This window comes from Lottia gigantea, assembly GCF_000327385.1.
Source record: "Lottia gigantea unplaced genomic scaffold LOTGIsca_34, whole genome shotgun sequence".
Taxonomy (NCBI): Eukaryota; Metazoa; Mollusca; class Gastropoda; family Lottiidae; genus Lottia; species Lottia gigantea.
In genome coordinates, this window is record NW_008709146.1 from 998696 (window position 1) to 1019997 (window position 21302).

Genomic DNA, 21302 nt, shown 5'->3' on the forward strand with positions numbered 1-21302 from the left:
TAATGAATTTTCAATCTGACAATATAATCCTAGTGTTATGGTTAAAAGTATTAATCCTAGTGTTATGTTGATTACCAGGCATTTAAAAAATTTTCACCATGGCATTATGATCAAAGTGTTAGATTAACTTCCGTGCTTTAATGAATTTTCAATCTGACAATATTATCCCAGCGTTATATTAACTACCATGCTTTAATGAATTTTCAATCTGACAATATTATCCCAGCGTTATATTAACTACCATGCTTTAATGAATTTTCAATCTGACAATATTATCCCAGTGTTATATTAACTATCATGCTTTAATGAATTTTCAATTTTCATTTATATTTGACAATATTATCCCAGTGTTATATACCATGCATTTAATAAATTTTCCATCATGGCTTTATAATCCCAGTGATATATTAACTACTCTGCTTTAATGAATCTGACAATATTATCCTAGTTTTATATTGATTACCAGTGTTGATTACCAGGCATTTAAAAAATTTTCACCATGGCATTATGATCAAAGTGTTAGATTAACTATTCTGCTTTAATTAATCTGACAATATTATCCTAGTGTTAAATTAACTACCATGCTTTAATGAATTTGCAATCTGACAATATAATCCTAGTGTTAAATTAACTACCATGCTTTAATGAATTTTCAATCTGACAATATTATCCCAGTGTTATGTTGATTACCATGCATTTAATAACTTTTACATCACGGCATTATAATCCTAGTGTTATATTAACTATCATGCTTTAATGAATTTTCCATCTGACAATATGATCCTAGTGTTATATTAACTACCATGCATTAATGAATTTTCAATCTGACAATATTATCCTAGTGTTAAATTAACTATCATGCTTTAATGAATTTTCAATCTGACAATATTATCCCAGTGTTATATTAACTACCATGCATTAATGAATTTTCAATCTGACAATATTATCCTAGTGTTATGTTGATTACCATGCATTAAATAACTTTTACATCACGGCATTATAATCCTAGTGTTACATTAACTACCATGCTTTAATGAATTTTCAATCTGACAATATTATCCTAGTGTTATGTTGATTACCATGCATTTAATAACTTTTACATCACGGCATTATAATCCTAGTGTTGTATTAACTACCATGCTTTAATAAATTTTCAACCTGACAATATTATCCTAGTGTAATGTTGATTACCATGCATTTAAAAAATTTCCACCGTGGCATTATGATCCTAGTGTTATATTAACTTCCATGCTTTAATAAATTTTATCCACTTGATAACGTACAGATATTCGACTGAAAGTCGCAAATAATTCAATTTTGAAGCCAAAATCCGTAAAAAATCTTTGGAAGGTACTATTTCTGATAACACTCGCAGGTAACCTAAGCCCCTTTAGGATGCCAAGAGATCAAAGATGACCTGGGATGAATTTTGGGCATTAAAGGTCTAAATTTTCACATCAAAGATTGACCTTTCATAGGCCTGGGTGGGATGATGGAGGCATGGTACAATGGTCCACCCCTTAAATACGCTATTGAAGTCGTTTATACTATGAATTTAGGGTACACTACGTCGTCACTATACAATAATCTTCATAAGAAATCTGGACGTTACAACTAACTCTGTGTCAACTTTAGACCCGTGCCTTTCATTGCATCCAAGAAAAAGATCTCGTCACACCTCAATAGATAAAACAAATAAAAGTCACTTCTCCCCACGTCTTATCATTGGTTAACTTTACATCGGAATTGGATCTTGAATTTTACTCGGACCTAAACTGAGGAAATATTAGCAGAAATTAATTTTTTTAGACTATTTAAGCTAGCCCTTTCCTTAGCTAACCCTATTTGACTTCGAGATATATCCCAATCTAACCTTAGATTATGGATATTTATTCCAAATATTCAAACTATCGTACTTACTAAAACATGAACCGAGCAGAAACGACCAAAGAAAACGTGAAACGATTCGGAACCTAAGCAGATAAACGACAAGGATATGACCTCGAACTGTTTTTCCACAAATTCTAAGCAAGCTATAATTAGGTCAAACAAGAAATTAATTTTCAAAAAATATGCATTTTATGCCGGTGTGCCTCCATATATTTTTCAAAGATCTTTATGTGACATGTAGATATGGATTACTCTCCCTTAGACCATAACTTGACGTGATTATTGGCATCCACTGGAGAAATAAGGAAACTGTATTCCGCAAAGAGTCGAAAGTACCTTGGGCTTTTACAGTTTATGTTCTAATGACTCCAAATTGATTCAAAAGGATCATTTGAGGAACTTTACAATCCTGAACAATATAAATCGCTTATAAATGCACCAGATAACTTATAAAGTTTTTATTTTATTTTGCGTTTAAAAGTTACCAGTTTATTAAAAAAAATATTTCTGGCATTATATAATGTCTATAACAACAAACCTATTCAGAATGGAAAATAGGTCCATTGGGAAAAAGATTTGTATTGAATTGTTATCATTCTTTTTTAAATTCCTAATCTGGAAAAGAAGATAAATTGAATCAATACAGTAATGTGTCAATAATTACGGTTAATTTTAATATAGAATTCCATGTGGACCCCACAAAACATATTTATAAAGTGAAGAAGATAAGAGAATATGAGAGTTGTGTGTATTATTGAATTATACAGAATTATTGATAGCTATGGAGACCCTTGTATTTATATTATTTTACTATCGAGGGATTTTCTGGAAAGATAGTTCATATCGCTATCATTTTACTCAGGGACTGTATATATATATATATATCTTCTGGAGACAAAGAATTATATACTAAGAAGTTTGACCCTTTCAGTCAATTTGGAAATGTTTTAAAAGAATTGCTACGGGCATTAAGCTGGTAATAATTAAATTGTGGAGATAATTATTTCCTTTACATCAGTAACATTTTTAATATCAGAAAATTGTACGTAGGTTCAAAAGACACAGGGAACAAAACTGAAAATTAATTTCCATTAATGTCTTTTAATCATTATATTTTACACACTTCAGAGGGAAATCTTATATTTTCATATTCTTACATTATTTTCAGCTTTGCGCCGTTATCAAATACACCCAAATGGCATTTTATACATGACTTAAACTGAGATGATAATTTGGCTATAACGAGGGCGTGCACTACTTTACTTTCACCAATTCTACAATGGAATGTTTTTCATGTCCATAAACCCTCAACAATCATAACAATTATAGTTAATCATAGTTTATATAATTATTGAATCACACCTAACTTACAATTATTATAATTATGTAAAATGTTAGGGAGCATGTTTGTCGTTCATCTTGAGACAGATTGAACAATACTCTCAACCAAATAAATATTATTGTATTTACCCTAAACATTATGTTAACACTTATTTTAAAGGGTGTTCCTGGATTCATTCTTCAACTAGTATACGTCATTCACCAATTTTATTCAATACGGATAAGGTAGTGACAGAACCCTTCATATGAACACCGAATAAAATTAAATCAAATGAGTTTTTTTTATCATTTATCTGTTAGTGGTAATATCTTACGCCTTCCAACTTGAACGATCGAGGACCGCAACATCTATTTTTAATAGAAAACCTTTGTCTTTATTCCTGGGATGTTAAGAAATGCTTAAATGTCAAATATTTCAAAATTGTTGACGTGTTTACTATAGTAATAATTTCTTCACATTTTGGCCAACACTAAGAGTCATTACACAAAAAAGAATCGCTATTGTATTCTCTAAAACTATAGGTTAGGTTTGGTCAAAGCTATTGCTATTGTACTGTCAAAGCGCCAGTGGGGATACAGGGAAGGGTGGAGGTGGGCATTTGCCCCAAAAGTGTTTGTTTGCCCCCCAATTGTACCCCCACTTTATTTTTAACAAATCTAAAAAACTCATTTTATACGTTTTTGCCACAAAATATATGTTAGAAACCAAATCAACTCATTTTTTTAAAGATTTTCTTAAGAGAGCCCTCTCAGACGCTCCATGGAAGACTCGCGACTGTTACACTGTTACACAGTAGCCAAATTTTGAATTCAGCCCCAAAAGTTGTCCCTTCATTGAGCCCCCTATTTGTATTCTGCTATAGTATTCTCTAAAACTATGGGTTAAGGCTCATCTGTACTAGGTCAATACCTGGATGTAGGAAAGGTAGACAATGTAACATATAGATGAAGTTAATTTAGTAACAATACAACACCTGGACTACAACAAGTTGGTGGAAGCCAGCCTAAAATAATAATTACATTTTCTACATCATTAAATTCTTAACTCTGAATACTTTGACATATAGTCTTTATTACCTTTATACAATAGAAACCTGACCACAACAGTTTCCTAACTAAATAATCAGATTCCGGTAGGTATTTGAATGAAAGATGTTTCTCAATCTCTTCTCATATAGCTGAATGGTCCGATAAGAAGACGTTAAAAACTGTGAGGAAATAAGATATTTTGTCCAAATTTCTTTGGAATTTTACGTTATGATACCTAATACCTTCAAGTTCTATAAAGTATACCAATTCTTAGTCTTGTATTATATAAGACCCCAACCCTTGCCAAACAACCATTCAACACAGTGGTGGCTCCGTCATTTTCATTACTTACTTACTTACTTCCGAACTTAAATATCTAAATTATTCACTCTCTTCCAGTCTACAAGTTTGGCAAAGTCTCTATAGTACAAAACAGTGGAACTGGAAGTAGAAGTAAATATAAGAAATTAAGAATAATTTCCCAGGTGACTATTATAATTATTGGAGGAAAACTTAGAAATATTAACCACGTGTGAAGTTTTTTGTAAGACTAGACATCTAAAATAACTTGTTAGACATATACTAATTCTATTAAATATTAATCAATAACACTCGTAATAATATACATTTTCTCTTCAATGTTATCCTTCACCTTAATTAAATATCTAATCCTCGAGACATTATTAAGAGAATATCTTGCGACAACGCACAAATGGTGTAGTAACCTGACCATATTGGTTTTCAGGCTTGGTCATTTTAAGAATTAAAAGGTGTAACGCAATATCTTAAAGTGTAACGTAATATCTTAACGTAATATCTTAGAGTGTAACGTAATATCTTAACGTAATATCTTAGAGTGTAACGTAATATCTTAACGTAATATCTTAGAGTGCCAAACACTTTTATAACATTGATATACAACAAAACCTTACCCGGGGATTATGCTAAATGTATAGCTATAGCAACAAGAGAGCTCTAAACCTCTTCGTTTCGCAATATAGACAGTGCTTTTGCATTTGTTTCAATGTTATCTTTCTTTGATAATAGTTATTCGTACTGACGTCCTTAATTGAGTTTGCTTTTTTCATTCACTAGCCCTATGTTTAAACGATAATTGGGAAATCAACACCAATTTCCATACCAGCTGTAAACTGATGCTAGTGCTAGTAAGAGTTTATGTGGCCTATTGTGATAATCAGAAGTTATAATATTGGTACAGGTCCTACACAACCTGTGTTACTCTTTCCAAATTACTCTAATAAGTACCTTACTCAGCTCATAAATTTGTCATCAATAAAAACACAATTAAGTCTGTAAAAATAATGTCGTAATATTTGTATTTTGATTTGGCGCCAAAGTCGTTGAAATCTCGTCTGCAAATAAAAGTAGAGTAAGTAGTGATAATTCATGATGTTAATCTCATCATTGTGATGGTAAAATATCAACACCTGAGTTCACTAAGATCAAAGAATATTTATTCTTCTGTTTTCCTTCTACCTTCACCCCAATGCTTCTTCATATTCCATACACTCAAACTGAAAATTTCATTAAGAAAACGTTGCCATGGTTACGTCAATTACTCTGACAAGGTGTGTCATCTAACGACAAACATTTAGAAATTACCTGCTAGTTTCACCATCAATCATTGACAATGATGAAATTAAAAGGTAACTATGGCAGTTCAAGAATTCTTTTTACCACAAACTTTAAATAAATTTCAGAATTCGTTTACCATTTTGTGTTCTGTTTTGCTCCTTATTACAAGTGACTGACAATCTGTCAATCAAATTTCAGCCAATGATATTTTGTTTATTTGATTTGGCATACCATTGTACATATGAGACGAAACCAATTACTTTGGTCTTGATATTTGTTAAAGGGTGTATCTATCTTCTTTTTTAAAATCTACATGGGCGTAAAACATATGTGCCCAGAAATCCAAATTCACTGCCTTCTTCCATAATTCTAAACCTAATATTCCATGTCGATTAACTTTCAATGCAAGAATTATTGTTTTACAGCTTTGTATCTCATCGATTTTTAGTATTGGTTCCTTCGGTTCCCCTGTTTGCACAGACAGGAAAATGAAGTGCCAAGTTTTGGGTTTATAATAGATGGTCAAATAATATGGTTGTATCCGTTATGGCAAGCTCGCATTGAGCAATAATTAAAGTATGGTTGATGGCCAATATTTGTTTTCTTATCCTATTCTAGAATATCCTGTAATACCCCATCATTGTCTTTGTAAAATCCACTACTAAACTAAGTAATATTGTCTAGTCTTCTGTGTACTTTTGCAGAGTAAGTTCATATGTTGTCTCTATAAAAATAATTTATTAATGGCTTACAGCCCTCTGGGGAAGCAAAGATTATACTATGAATGGATCTTAAAAGGCGTTCGTGATGACAACCGTGCTCGATTAATTTAATACATTCTAAAATATATCTTGAAGGTGTTTAAAATTCAGTCAATACCAGTTGAAGTCACAATTTGATTATATAAGGGACTAGACGGAAATCAAATAAGTTTTAGAATAAATTGCTGAATATTTTTACGACTTAATCTTTCAGTCTGGCATTGGGTTTATAAAAATAGAAAAAAATGAAAGTGGGTAAATATTGTGGTGTCAACAAGATAAGTTATTGACAAAAATAAAGAAGATAGATTCAACTCCTCTATTAATTTTAAAGCTTGGTATTTATCACCATTTTAAAATATGGAGTCGTAATGGCTCGCCGTTTAAGGCGTTTGATTTTGTTGGTATGTATGTATCTATTTCTAAGATTGTGGGATAACCAACTTCATATTATTAAAAATATTTTGGCTCTAATGTCCTTAAAGTTTTAGCATACTTTAACAAGACAACTGGTAGTTATTCCCTTTTACCACCGACACAGATGATTACAAAATATGTTGTAAGATTTTAGCTTAATTCTGTCTCATCTATGTTGATGTTCATCTTAGAAAATTTTATTTACTCTCCTTAACGAGGAAAACCATTTTTAAGTCTTTTAATCTCCCGCAATGTTTAATATACGACAGCTATTTCTAGGTTTATGATGCTATTTATTTCTACTTCTGTCTTGTAAGGAATGAAACTCACGTATCGTCTGTTACTTAATCTCAGTACGAGGCTTCCTTCTAAACATAGGATTCAGACCACAAGTAAACAAAATAAACCTTAAAAATAAGACAATGTCTACAGTTTGAACAATATCTGGATTGATTAAAACAGACGTTTATCTTAATGTATCCAGTAACTAAACCTTCATGTTACAGAATATTACAGGCTTCAACTGAAATGGAAGTCAAAGTCTGATAGATTGTATACCATCACTGCAGAATTCAACAACTTTTACAAAAATGTGTATCTGTTACTTTCAGAGTGAAACAAATTGAAAAGGTCGACGGAATGTAGGCCTTTTATCTTGATAACTTAAACTTTACTTTTTTTTTTCAAATTGAAATCTATGGAGTATAAGAAACTGGAACAATGTTAAAATAGATTTTATTTATTGGTATAAAAGATTTGAATTGTAAAAAACCAATAAATCCTTCAAATCCTACCACTTTATCTCGTCAGTATAAAATTAATTTAGAAAACAGCCCATGTCATAGTTTTTAATTTTACGGTGATGTTTTTCTAAACTGAATATAATGCAAAGAACATTTATAAAGAAGTTTACGTTTACCTAAACCAACACAGACCAATTATAATATACAACTTCAATATTTGTGTGCATTTTCATTGAACTTTTCTTAGCTTAAACAAGTTGTATCAGATTCAAGATGGAAGAGACGAACTGGTTTCTCGTACGAGAGTATCGATAGATATGAAAAAAAGTGGAAGACACCGATGCAGGTTCTACTGTATTAATAATCCGGCATCAAACACCACATTGGAAACCATATTTCGTTTTTTCACCCTTTTTGAGATGTTGCATAAAAAAATTATCGTCTATCAGAACTGCACAGTCATCGCGTAGAGTCATGGAGCCATAGCTTTTCTAAATAATACTCAAACAGCAATTGTAATCATGTGTCTACTCTACCAATATCGTGACAAAAATGTACATGTACCCTGCTGTACCGGGTTTCAGCATTCCTATTATATGGTATAATGGACCAATCTTCCTGCTTAAGAACGTTGACAAGAAAACCAACAATGTTGAAAGAATTCTGTTACATGTTAAGAGCAAGATTCCAGACTGTGTAAAGATGTTAAGACCAGTGAATATTATAAATGAAGGTGTATTATGCTGTGTTAATGTGGATATTTAATTAAGTAAAGAACACTTTTAGTCAACACACCGTTTTTTTATGAAGTATAGCTAACGTGATGTCGTGTTGATTTGATTTTGATACAGAAGCTAGTATTAAACAATGCAATATTTGGGCATACATGTATTGTTATTATACCATTAAACCAGGAATAATACATGTCTAGGTCGGTCCTTAATCTAGTTAATGGAGTACAAGAGTCATGCATGTATATAATATTAACCAATAACCACCACTTTACACCAAACACTCTACATTGTACAGCAGCGTCAATGAAGGTGTTGTTTGCAGAGATTAATAGAATCGATAATATTGTATTGAAGATTGCATAACATTAGTATAGACTAAAAAAGATATATTGTATGTTCTGATTTCTGAGAGTATCACAAACGCTTGTTATAGCTTTTTTGACAGATAAATCCAGATGAAAGTTTCAGAAACTGCACATTTGATTTGTTTACATGTAACAACCAAGTCTCTTGTGGTGATGGAAATGCAGATGAGTTCGCTGACTATAACAACCCGCATTTTCTAAATGTAAAAGTTTGCAGAACAATCCCAATTCTCTCATCACTTTTCATTGAAAATATAATTGGAGGATTAATATGCTTTTGTATGTGTATGCTGTCAAGGAATATGAGATAAACCTTGAAAGATGCTCTGAACCATTTTGTGTGGGCTTCTTTTCTGTTACCTTAGCTGGAGCTTCCTATTGCATTTCACGAATACACACTTCATGATGAAATTGAACATTTCTATCAGCCTAATCACAGAGTATATCGATAAAGTTTTATGGTAATATACGACAGTTGGGCCAGTGGTCTACTGATTTATTTATCTTTATTATTACTGACCATGTTAATGTCATCATAAACACCCTTAATACCCTGTGATTTTACACTTTGACTAATATTAGTATTCATCTAAATTATATATACATACATTGCTTCTTATTATTGATGCTTATCAAATACTTGATGGGATATTGCTTTGAAAATTTTCTAATTATAGCTTATGTATTTCTATGCTTGCCACCAACATCACTTTTAAAAACATATACTTCGATTTAAGACAAATCCGATAATCCTTTTGATGTTTAGCGAAGATAGTAGCAGAACGATTAACGAATAAATAGTAATCCAGTTTTTTTTTGTTTTTTTTTTTTAATGTGGCCTGAAAGCCATGAAAGTGTAATTTTAACGTACCGAATGTTATCTCGTAATTTAAGAGGTTCGCTAACTGAAATATAATGGACACTCAGATCGACAATCTGTGTAACCATTCATCCTTTAAAGTCATTATTTGACTTGACTCTTTTAATAATGCATTCCCAGTGTACATATTGATGCTAACTGTTATAATAGTCCTGAATGAATATAACTCATTATTCAATTAATAAATGTAGATAATTATACAAATAGCACTCTGCACTAACTATTGGGAACCTTTTAAGAGATAACAAAATGACAATAGAAACCTGGCTAGGTAGAAGTGTTTATTTAGGCAATGATTTTTATGGATTTCTTTTTTTAGTCAGAAATTTTTATTCTGTATCAGGCTAGTTTTTGGCATCAAGTCTAAGTGTATAAACATTTTAACAGCCAGTATGTGGGTTGAGTGTTTACTCTATGGTTATTGTAAATCTAACCTTGCCATCGGTAATAGAGAACAATGTAATGCATTATCCATCAATTGCATAGATTTAATAGTAAATTTTAGTTCCCTTTTCCAGTGTCACCTTGAAATGAATTGATTTGAGTTTTATATCCCTCTTTTCTGCACCATGTGGGCTAATGAAGGCGGGCAATGCTATGCAGGGTACAATAGGGAAATGACCTTTAAACAGAGAGGGTATATTGTCATATAAGTTGTGAAATATTAAATGAATGGTACTTCGGACACGCATGATCCAAAAATGACTCGAAGCACAAAGAGAAACAAAACGTATCTGAATTATACTCAAATTGTCGTGTATCACGTCATGTGCATCTGTCATCGTCTGCACGTTGACTAAATGTGGGTAGTGAATTCACTATAATGGTTAAAATGTCTCAGGGTGAAACTTGTAGAATGTCAGATGTCACTTAAGACATAGATAGCGTGATTGAATAACAAGTAAATTAACCTAGATACGATAATAAACGATGCAATATACCTTGAGTCAATTAGGATCTATCCCGGCTAATAATCTAGAAGCTATTTTAAATCAAGGTTCTTTAATGGTAAGTAATAGTTGTCGACGTTTCTTTTTCGATGTTCTGTTAGGCCTTAATGCACTTTCTAACGCCCATGAACCTGTCAGAATGGTCGTTTACTATTGAATTCTTGCGAAATTACAGAAACTATCACACAGTGTCTGATACTCTTTTTAAATTTAAAGATAGTTAATCGGTTTAAGTTATCGAGATTATACATTCAGACACCCATAACACATTCAATTTGTTTAACTCCATTCCATATTTTTCTATCGAACAAAAAGTATCGTCAGCATTAAATAGTATACACGTTGTTGTAAATGTTGTTGAATCCTGCAGTGATGGTATACAATCTATCAGACTTTGACTTCCATTTCAGTTGAAGCCTGTAATGTTCTGTAACATGAAGTTTAGTTACTGGATACATTAAGATAAACGTCTGTTTTAATCAATCCAGATATTGTTCAAACTGTAGACATTGTCATATTTTTAAGGTTTATTTTGTTTACTTGTGGTCTGAATCCTATGTTTAGAAGGAAGCCTCGTACTGAGATTAAGTAACAGACGATACGTGAGTTTCATTCCTTACAAGACAGAAGTAGAAATAAATAGCATCATAAACCTAGAAATAGCTGTCGTATATTAAACATTGCGGGAGACTAAAAGACTTAAAAATGATTTTCCTGGTTAAGGAGAGTAAATAAAATTTTCTAAGATGAACATCAACAAACATCAACTAAAACAGTCATATTTTGTAATCAACTGCCTTTTTGTGGTCGTACGTTAAATCGGATTTGAGAATACTGAATAGTCAACATCTCACTTCTGTTTAACATTCAATATTGATGTTGTCAATTGGAAGTCAATTGCAATTATTCTTCGGATTACGAAAATTAAATGTATTCAGCAGACCAAGTTTGTGTCAGCCATCAAACGTAGTCAATACATAAACATATTAAATGTTCACTTCGTCTGCTGCTATATGACTTGTTGACAATTTATTCAGATTTGTCAGAAAAATAGTAGACGGTGTTAAAAGTTAAACGAAATAGCAGTAGTTTCTGTTAATCTTATCAAGGTGTTCTTGATGTTCTCAGTCAATATAGAAAGGCTGGATGGACTTACAGAAACTGGACCAGATGAAGTGGGATAATCCCATACATTTTAAGCAAGAAACTTTTAACCTAGTAGAGTAATTATCAGAGGACCAGCGGGTGATAATAGTAGTTGGTCAGTTAATTTAGTCACATCACGTTATGGGATGGTCATCAACATTGATTACATTAGATCTTTAATATTGACTAGATAGTAACTTAGTATACAAGTAATAGTATACCATATATCTTCATAAGGAGCCACTGTAATTTTAAAATTCAGTGTTGTCCCATTTCTTGCCTTTTGAAGGCGGAGAGTGATGTTAAGGGAGCACTTAAAGCCCCCACAGACCAATAGCAAATAAAAGCGGTCGACATGAAGAATTAAATTTGGAAAACCCGCGGACTTGGCCTAAACGGCGAGCCATTACGACTCCATATTTTAAATTGGTGATAAATACTAAGCTATAAAATTAATAGAGGAGTTGAATCTATCTTCTTTATTTCTGTCAATAACTTATCTTGTTGACACCACAATATTTACCCACTTTCATTTTTTTCTATTTTTATAAACCCAATGCCAGACTGAAAGATTAAGTCGTAAAAATATTCAGCAATTTATTCTAAAACTTATTTGATTTCCGTCTAGTCCCTTATATAATCAAATTGTGACTTCAACTGGTATTGACTGAATTTTAAACACCTTCAAGATATATTTTAGAACAGATTAAAATAATCGAGCGCGGATGTCATCACGAACGCCTTTCAAGATCCATTTATAGTTGAATTCTGTCCACTCATGAGAGGTTAATGACATTCAGTTATTCTGTATTCAAAGGTCAGACACAAAGTGAACAAAGAAGTTTGGTTATGATTTTAATTACAGAAACACAATTATGTAATCGACTGTTATTTGTTAATTTAAGAACTAAAAACAATCCAACTATTACCCGTAGGCATACTTCAAACTTCAGTGCATCCTATTTACCGAAGGTATTATCAACGATTAAATTATGATGCAAGAAGCATTAATAGGGATCAGGTTGGTCACAAGCAAACGCGAAGTGTAACGGTATGAAATGCAGGATTAAATTGTTAAATGTAACATATTCCAAACTATTTAAACGTTGAAAAGTCAAATTGGTCAGTTATGGATTTATCCCTTGTAGTAGTGGTGGCATCTCTGTGAAAAGGAAATCTGGAAGAGTGATAAAAACATTGAAAACAATATCTAACGTTATGTCAATGTTAAACATTGGATCATTTAACACAATACCTCTCCTAAAACAACATTGATCTTCAGCGATATCTAGGAATTCCGTCCATATCATGCCGGGTATATACAAACACTTGTCATATCATTCCTGTCTAATATAAACACTTCATACCCCTCCTTTATCAATGTCTTCAGACTATCACTCTTTCTTGACACTCTTCACCAACACATCAACTGTCCAAAATATTTCATCTTCTTTTCCATAAAGTCAAGTCAATAACTTGACGCACGAATAGTCGAACACTCTATTTAAACTGTTTTTTAACTTTTTATCTCCGTTGATTAAAAGAGTTATGTGAAATATAGATAGCTACATAGGCAACAATTTTTATACCGGACTTCCGCTCACCAAGAATTATACTTCAACTAAATAAATAAAGGTCCTTAATCGTCAATTAATTATAAAATGGTTATGAGTCCGTGGTGTTTTTTGCAGACTATTTATAATTCCTTTGCTGAATATATTGGTGGCCCTGTAATTGAAAGATGGAACGAATGGTTGCTATTAAAAATATTATTCAAATTCACTTACGTCATCGAAATAACGGGACTGGACTATATGTTTCTATTAAATATCTCTCTATCCAACAGATTTTGACATGTTTTTGAACCAAAAAACAATAACTGTGCCAATCCACAGTATATAAATAAACCGTTTTTCAAAAATAATTGTAAAAGACTCACTATAGTTGGCGTCTGGTTGTAATTTGATTGGGCCTTCATGTATCGCACCACCACAATACCCATCGCCCAGTAGTCTTACTTCGTGGTCAGTTTTGACCTGCATTTGCATTTTACCGGTGAATTTATATGCCACCCACTCATTCTATAAATAATCATTTCATTAGAACAAAAAAAAAACCAGAACGATGTGCTTCACTAATATTTTGTTGGAAGTTGCTGCAAATTTCAATTTTAACAGTTTCTACTGCTTCTTTGATGTATATAATATCAAACGCCATGGAAGTTCAGGTGTCTACAATTAGTGCGTTGCCAGTCCACTACTATGAGTGAAAATGAAACGACGGCTCAGTGAGTTTGATGCTTGAGTATTTTTCAACCGGTTTGTCATTGTGTGTCGTGCCGCTCAGAGGGGCTGACATGTAAAAAACGTGTCGCTCTTCGGATGGGGCACTTAACCGGGGCCCTGTGTGCTACAGAGTGTGGACGTAAATGTCACTCGAAAAAGTGTAGTCCAATGCCGCTGTCCTCATAAAATGTCCCAGCACGTAAAGTCCATTCCTTTCTTGCAATCTACGGGTTCAGTCTGAGTTTGTCAGGAGCTCAGCTTTTCGTTTCACCAAAGCCTTGATCTTGTTGATGTATACAACTTACCGGAGGATCGAATACAAGGCCAGTCAGCTTGATATTTAATATTGCATTAGCTCTTAGTGGACATGTCTTAAACGACAAGGAACATCCAAACGCAAGACCATAGGGTCTTGATTTTCCATAAACCTGATTGGTAAATCGATAGTCTTCAGGGTCAATGGTCATTGTCTACAAATAATGAATAAAATTACCTTAAAATGTGGAGATAATATTTTGTCGATTGTAAATTGTATACCATGAACCAAATGAAAAACTAAATGATATTTTTTTTCAAATGTCTTACAACATCCGACAAATTTTTCCAGGTTTGTTTGACTGCCAATTATAAGATATGTATATCTATAGATTTAAATACATATTCAATTATTAAAGTTTTCACTCCTTTACAAGTTTTGAAGTGGTAACAGCTCGCATTCCGCAGCAAAACCATTAGATGAATGATAACGAAGCAATTAGATTAGCATTGAGATTACAAATCGAATTCGAAACGATGAAACAATCGAAGTACTTATCAGGACAGATCGAGTTCCAAGGATTCGAAATTCACAAAGACGCATTCAGGTTACATTTTCATTTATATAATAGGCGAACTCGTGACCTCATGGACTAAAGGTTATACCTACAGGAAAAGAATTGTTCATATACAGATGTCATAATTTGTATAAAAGACGTCAGATCAGGAAATTGGTAAAAGAAACGCATCATGATTTCCTTATATGATCTGGACTTGAAATCGGCCAGAGCTATCCACTGTTAGATTATCTCCACCTCTTAATGCCGATTTAAACCAGCGGAAGGAAATCGTTCAGCATCTTTACTTATTAAAAAACGTCTGGAATTATAATCTTTACCTTTAAACTAAGATTCAATATTTAAAACTTATTCACTAACCTCTGGATTTATTCCTATCTTCAAAAATTCTGTTTTTCCCGTTACTGACCATACCCTCGTATTCAAGGTACATGATGAAGAAACGTACTGTCCTTTTGGGCTTTCGACAGAATTTGGTGCATGCAATGTCAGGTATTCCTTTGGTGAATCCGTCATCATATCGTGACAATATATTTTAGTTTCAATTGTATTATTATATGCGTCAGGATATAACCAATATTCACCATCATAATAAACTGTTTGGCATCCTTGAATATCTTTACAAAATGATGGAGCTGTAATAAAAATCGTTGTTCGTTAATATATATTCAATTAATACTACATTCAAAATGAAGGTAATTTACGAAGAAAGCATCTACATTATCTTTTATTTATTAAAATGTGTCGAAAAGTGTAGATGGTATATTCAAGAAATGTTTTTAGTAAGATGTCCAAATCATTGTTTATGGAAAAAGCGTCTGGTGACAATTTCCAACATGAACGCGAAAAAATTAGTCAAGCGGAATATGGAAACCTAATCATTACTGAACTTCTTCAAAGTTCATCGGGTAGGTCAATAGAAATACAGATCACACTACGTCGTGGTAATATCATGTTTTTCGCCCTACTGGGATATTAAATACAGATGAATATTCTTCCAGTTCCTCCTAGAAGTGTATCCTAAAGAGTGTAGCTTAGTACACTTACTTACGTACTTACCTTTATTGTTTTAACTTGTACACATACTTACCTTCACCATCTTAACATGTACACGCACTTACCTTTACCATATTATGTACACGTACTTACCTTTACTAAAGAAATATACAGAGCCTGGAGAAAACGTCATATTTTTTATCGATGGTATCAATTGTGGATTTATAGTACACTGTTTACTAAATTCATTGTAAACAAATGATGATTTACAGGCTGTTCTTGTTAAAAACGCACACTTCAATGCTGATCCAATATTTTCTACGGCAGGAATATCTCGGAGCGTCCAATTTGTAAGTAACATCACAAAACTTATTCCTAAATTCATTATATATCGTTTGAGAGTTTCCAATTGAATGGTCTGTCATATATTAAGACAGGATTTATATCACCAAAGATGTACTACAGTATATCTCCCCAAGGTTCAAATTTAATATTGGCAAAATCTTTAAGCATATAAAAAATCTGTTAAGAAAAGATTTCTATCAATAACGGAAGGAAGTAAACAATGAAGGATCAAGAAATATATTAAGCTAAAATTAAAGCTAAACAATAACCGTCGATAAATTCTTTGATTTTGAAGAAGAGATTATGATAAACACTGCTTTAGTAGTTTTCATGGGCAATAATCTTGTCTTGACCTTAGCGTAGATATACATTAATATTCTAATCCATCTGATGAGATTTGAATGTTAATTCCACGAACCTCTGCTAATCAATTTCACCAAAGGAACCACCATTGAACATCTCTATCACGAAGTGAAGTGCCATTTATAGTTGAATTCTGTCCACTCTTTAAAGGTTAAAGACATTCAGTTATTCTGTATTAAAAGATCAGACACAAAGTGAACAAAGAATTTTGGTTCTGATTTTCTATTACAAAAGCACAATAATATAATCAAAGCCTATTTGTCGGCATGCATATGTCAGGGTATCTAAATGGTGAAGTTAATTTAAGAACAAGCAAACTTAAAGTGTATCTTGAAATGCTACACCAAACTGTTAAATGTAAATGCTGGTTTCACACTGTGGCGAATATGCTGGCGAACGTGCTAACGAATTGAAGTATATGACAATCGCCCAAACTTTGCAACATTCACTTCGTCTTCGTAAGCGTTGGTAACAAATTCGGAACGTTCACAAATCATATTCCACCTTTTGATCGGTCAATTTTCAGCGAATGTTTTGAAGGCGCCCATCCTTACGAATGTCTTACCACTTAGATGAAGATGAACTACAGTATATCTCCCCAGGGTTCAAATTTAATATTGGCAAAATCTTTAAGCATATAAAAAATCTGTTCAGGAAAAGATTACAGAAGGGAATAAAAAATGAAGGATTATGAAATATATTAAGTCAAAATTTAAGCTAAACAATAACCGTCGATAAATTCTTTCATATTTAGGAAGAGATTAAGATAAACACTGCTTTCACCCGATTCGCCTATTATTAGTTGATTCTTTCAAGAAGTTGTTAGTGGCTATTACTGCTTATAACATAACAAAGGCGCCTTTCCGCCTTCAGAGGTAAATGTTAGTTGCTATGACCAGCTAACAAAGGCTATCACGTTAATAATAACCCACTGCTCGCAGCAGCTAACAAAGGCTAACAATAATACTGCTGCCAACAGCTAACAAAGGTTAAAATTAATAATAGAAAAATATATTCATAATTTCATGGTTATACCTAGACCCGGCATTCCTTTTGCCTCGGCGGAGTTACCAAGACATGGCTATTGTAACTAAACCTCAGGTAGTGCCTAGGTATTGTTACTAGACCTCTTGTAGTACCTGGGTATTGATACTAGACCTCTGGTAGTACCTGGGTATTTATACGAGACCTCTGGTAGTACCTGGGTATTGTTACTAGACCTCTGGTAGTGCCTGGGTATTGCTCCCAGACCTCTGGTAGTACCTGGGGATTGTTACAAGACCTCTGGTAGTGCCTGGGTATTGCTCCTAGACCTCTGGTAGTACCTGGGGATTGTTACTAGACCTCTGGTAGTGCCTGGGTATTGCTACAAGACCTCTGGTAGTACCTGGGTATTGTTACTAGACCTCTGGTAGTACCTGGGTATTGTTACTAGACCTCTGGTAGTACCTGGGTATTGTCACTAGACCTCTGGCAGTACCTGCGTATTGCTACTAGACCTCTGGTAGAACCTGGGTATTGTTACTAGACCTCTGGTAGTACCTGGGTATTGTTACTAGACTTCTGGTGGTACCTGCGTATTGTTACTAGACCTCTGGTAGTACCTGGGTATTGTTACTAGACCTCTGGTAGTACCTGGGTATTGTTACTAGACCTCAGGTAGTACCTGGGTATTCTTACTAGGCCACTGATAGTACCAGGGCCAGTAGTATAACCAGGCTACTGTTACCGGATCTCTGATAGTACCGGGGTTTTGTTACCAGACCATTGGCCATACCGGGGTCTTGTTTCTATCCACAGGCCATACTGGGGTCTTGTTTCTAGGCAACTGGCCATACCAGGGTCTTGTTTCTAGGCCACTGGCCATACCAGGGTCTTGTTTCTAGGCCACTGGTCCTAGCAGGGTCTTGTTTCTAGGCCACTGGCCATACCAGGGTCTTGTTTCTAGGATACTGGTTCTACCAGGCTTTCGGTAGGCCGCTAGGCTGGTGTTAGGCCTACTGACTCAGTGGTTTTACAAAGCTCTAGAGGCCTACTTTTTCTGGACCACTGGCTTTACCAGGCATTTAATCATGGGCCACTGGTTATACCACGCTATTGTTGCTAGGCCTCGGGGGTACATTGTTACTTGACCGCTGAGAGTGCTGAAATTTACAATATTATAAAATATAAAATAATTGATTTAGATCGTGTAATAAATTGGGCGATGTGACTTAGGTACGATTTTGTAAAATCGTCTTATGCAAATGAATTCTAATTTGCATGAAATTAGATCTGGGCTGTCTCACTTGATCTTGAAGTAAATCTAGCAAAGGGCCCAAAATACATTCAAATAAGCCAGTTCGGCATTATACATGCGCATGTGCAACATGCACATTCCCAACTGTCTTGGGATAAACCACGTCTATTTACTATGGCAGTCGATGGAAGAGGATGTTACGCGAAGGGTTCACTACATTTACAGTTAATCCATTTATCTCTTAGAACATTATGGAAAGCAAGTAAGAATGTTCAGTTCAAAGAGTATATCATGAGTCTGACAATTGTAAATGTATCTGAGTACTATTAATAGTAAACCTGTTGTATCCTTTTCCATAAACCGTCTTAGTAAATTAACATTGTTTATTTAAAGACAAAAGTATGAATTAGGCTTTTTGCAAATGTGCATTTATAAGCTTAGTTCTGAACTGGCTTATTTCATACGTACAAAAAACTGTGGTTCAGATTTTGGTCGTTTCAAATTGCTGAATTACTGACAAGAGGAAACCTGAACTCCCTTGGCTGCCAAAACTCCTTCAAATCTGTCAAATGTTTACACAATTGAATTTCATCACTAAATCTTATGAATTAAAATATCAATTTAAAAATATGACTGAGAATCTTATATTGCATGTGGGTTGAAGAAACTGCCAGACATTTAAAAATGATTATTCAGAAATATGGTTTACAAAGAGCAATTTCAGTCCGAAATGTCTTGCAGGAAATATTTGGGGAAAAAAATAATTGTGTTTATTTCATATGAACCTTATATTTCTTTGGAACCAAGGAAATTCTAAGACAGGAGATATACCTCTATAAGTACACTTGCAAATTTTATTTTGAATATTTGTAAAATGAGATGAAAAATTCAATACCAAGTTCATTATAGACGGAGAAGTTCACTGGTCAGTAACAGTGTTAATTGTAGAGTGCCAATTCTGATACAGACCTGTGCCTCATTCTCAGATCTTTAATTTTGATCCTGACCAGCTTGAGAATTTTAGTAAGAGGTCACATATCAAGCCCATCATTAAACTTTTGATTAGAAGTCATTTTGTTAAGACCATTGATATGCTAGACTCTCACATATATAATATTCAACTTTGAAGATTCTCTAGCAGTTAGAGAAGTTGAATTTTATGTATGTGAGAGGACAGATAAATATTAATTCAGGAATCACAGGAAAGGTTGAGCTCATTAGTACTAATAAATTAATTGCCACCTCTACATTTGAGGGCTGACATGGAAAGAGCGTCTAGTCTTTCGGATGCGACAATAAACCGAGGCCCCGTGTGCTACAGGCTATGGACGTTAAAGATCCCTTGACCGAAAATCGAAAAAGAGCAGGCTAATGCCGCCGTCCTGGCAAAATTTCCCTCATTGCACCCTGCATGGTGTTGCCTGTCTTTAGTAGCCCACATGGTGCAGAAAAGTAGGACGTTAAACTCCATTCATTTCATTTCTACATTTGCAATTACTAAATATTGCATTCAATATGAGATGAAGATGATGGATCTTTACATACTTACATATTTTCATTTCACATATTCCTTAGTTTTTGTTTAGCTTGTGCTAATTTACAATTCTAAAATCTATATTGTGTTTTTTTCAGGTTAGACCTTTCCTACAAGAAGTAGAACTATGCTTGTTACTATCACCACATGAAAGTAAGTATATTTACTGTTTTTTGAAAGGCATTATGAATGCTACCTGTCAGAAGATAATAGTAAACCAAAATTACAAAATCATGGATGAATGGCATGAATTACACTTGATGCAAACAGAGAGCTAATTAACATGAAGAATAAGTTGAAATAATATTGTTTAAGGCTATGTGCTGAAAATGAAGGCCATTTTGCCCATTTATTACTGAAAGGGATTAAAAGGGATTGTCAATTTGGAGGGGGGTCATTTACATTTTTACATTGCATATGTCGCTTTTACACATGACCTCAAGATTTAAATATATTTTATTTCATGTGATGAGATATAATTATGTTGATTGGTTGAGGACAGAATATATTTCGAAAAAATGTTTTTATTCAATGCACACAACAGACTCGAAGCATTTGTTCAGAATTCAAACAAGTTTGATTTTCAAACAAATGTTTCTTGAAACAAAAAACAATGTTTTGTGCTAACACACACGAAACAATGTTTCACAGACAAAAGTCAGTTGTATGCATTGCGCTTTAGATTGAAAGATAAAATGATGCAACTTTATTCAAAATGTCTATATATATTTTTTACTATTGTAGGTTGTGATTAAAGGTATGCCAGTGAAGAGATTATATGATATAAAAAAAAGCTTAAAAATTAAAAGGAAAAATGAAGCAAATAATATTATATAAGGTGCAAATAGAAAAATT

The 21302-nt window shown here is 33.4% G+C and overlaps 1 protein-coding gene across 1 annotated transcript; it reads right to left on the bottom strand.

The window, feature by feature from the left end:
- Positions 1–13548: 13548 nt before the first annotated feature.
- LOTGIDRAFT_162464 (hypothetical protein) lies at positions 13549–16351 on the bottom strand (the record flags this gene model as incomplete). Its single annotated transcript, XM_009058449.1, has 5 exons — positions 13549–13580; positions 13792–13933; positions 14443–14607; positions 15331–15605; positions 16120–16351. 5 exons carry the CDS (start codon positions 16349–16351, stop codon positions 13549–13551), a joined length of 846 nt encoding a protein of 281 aa, XP_009056697.1.
- Positions 16352–21302: the final 4951 nt, after the last annotated feature.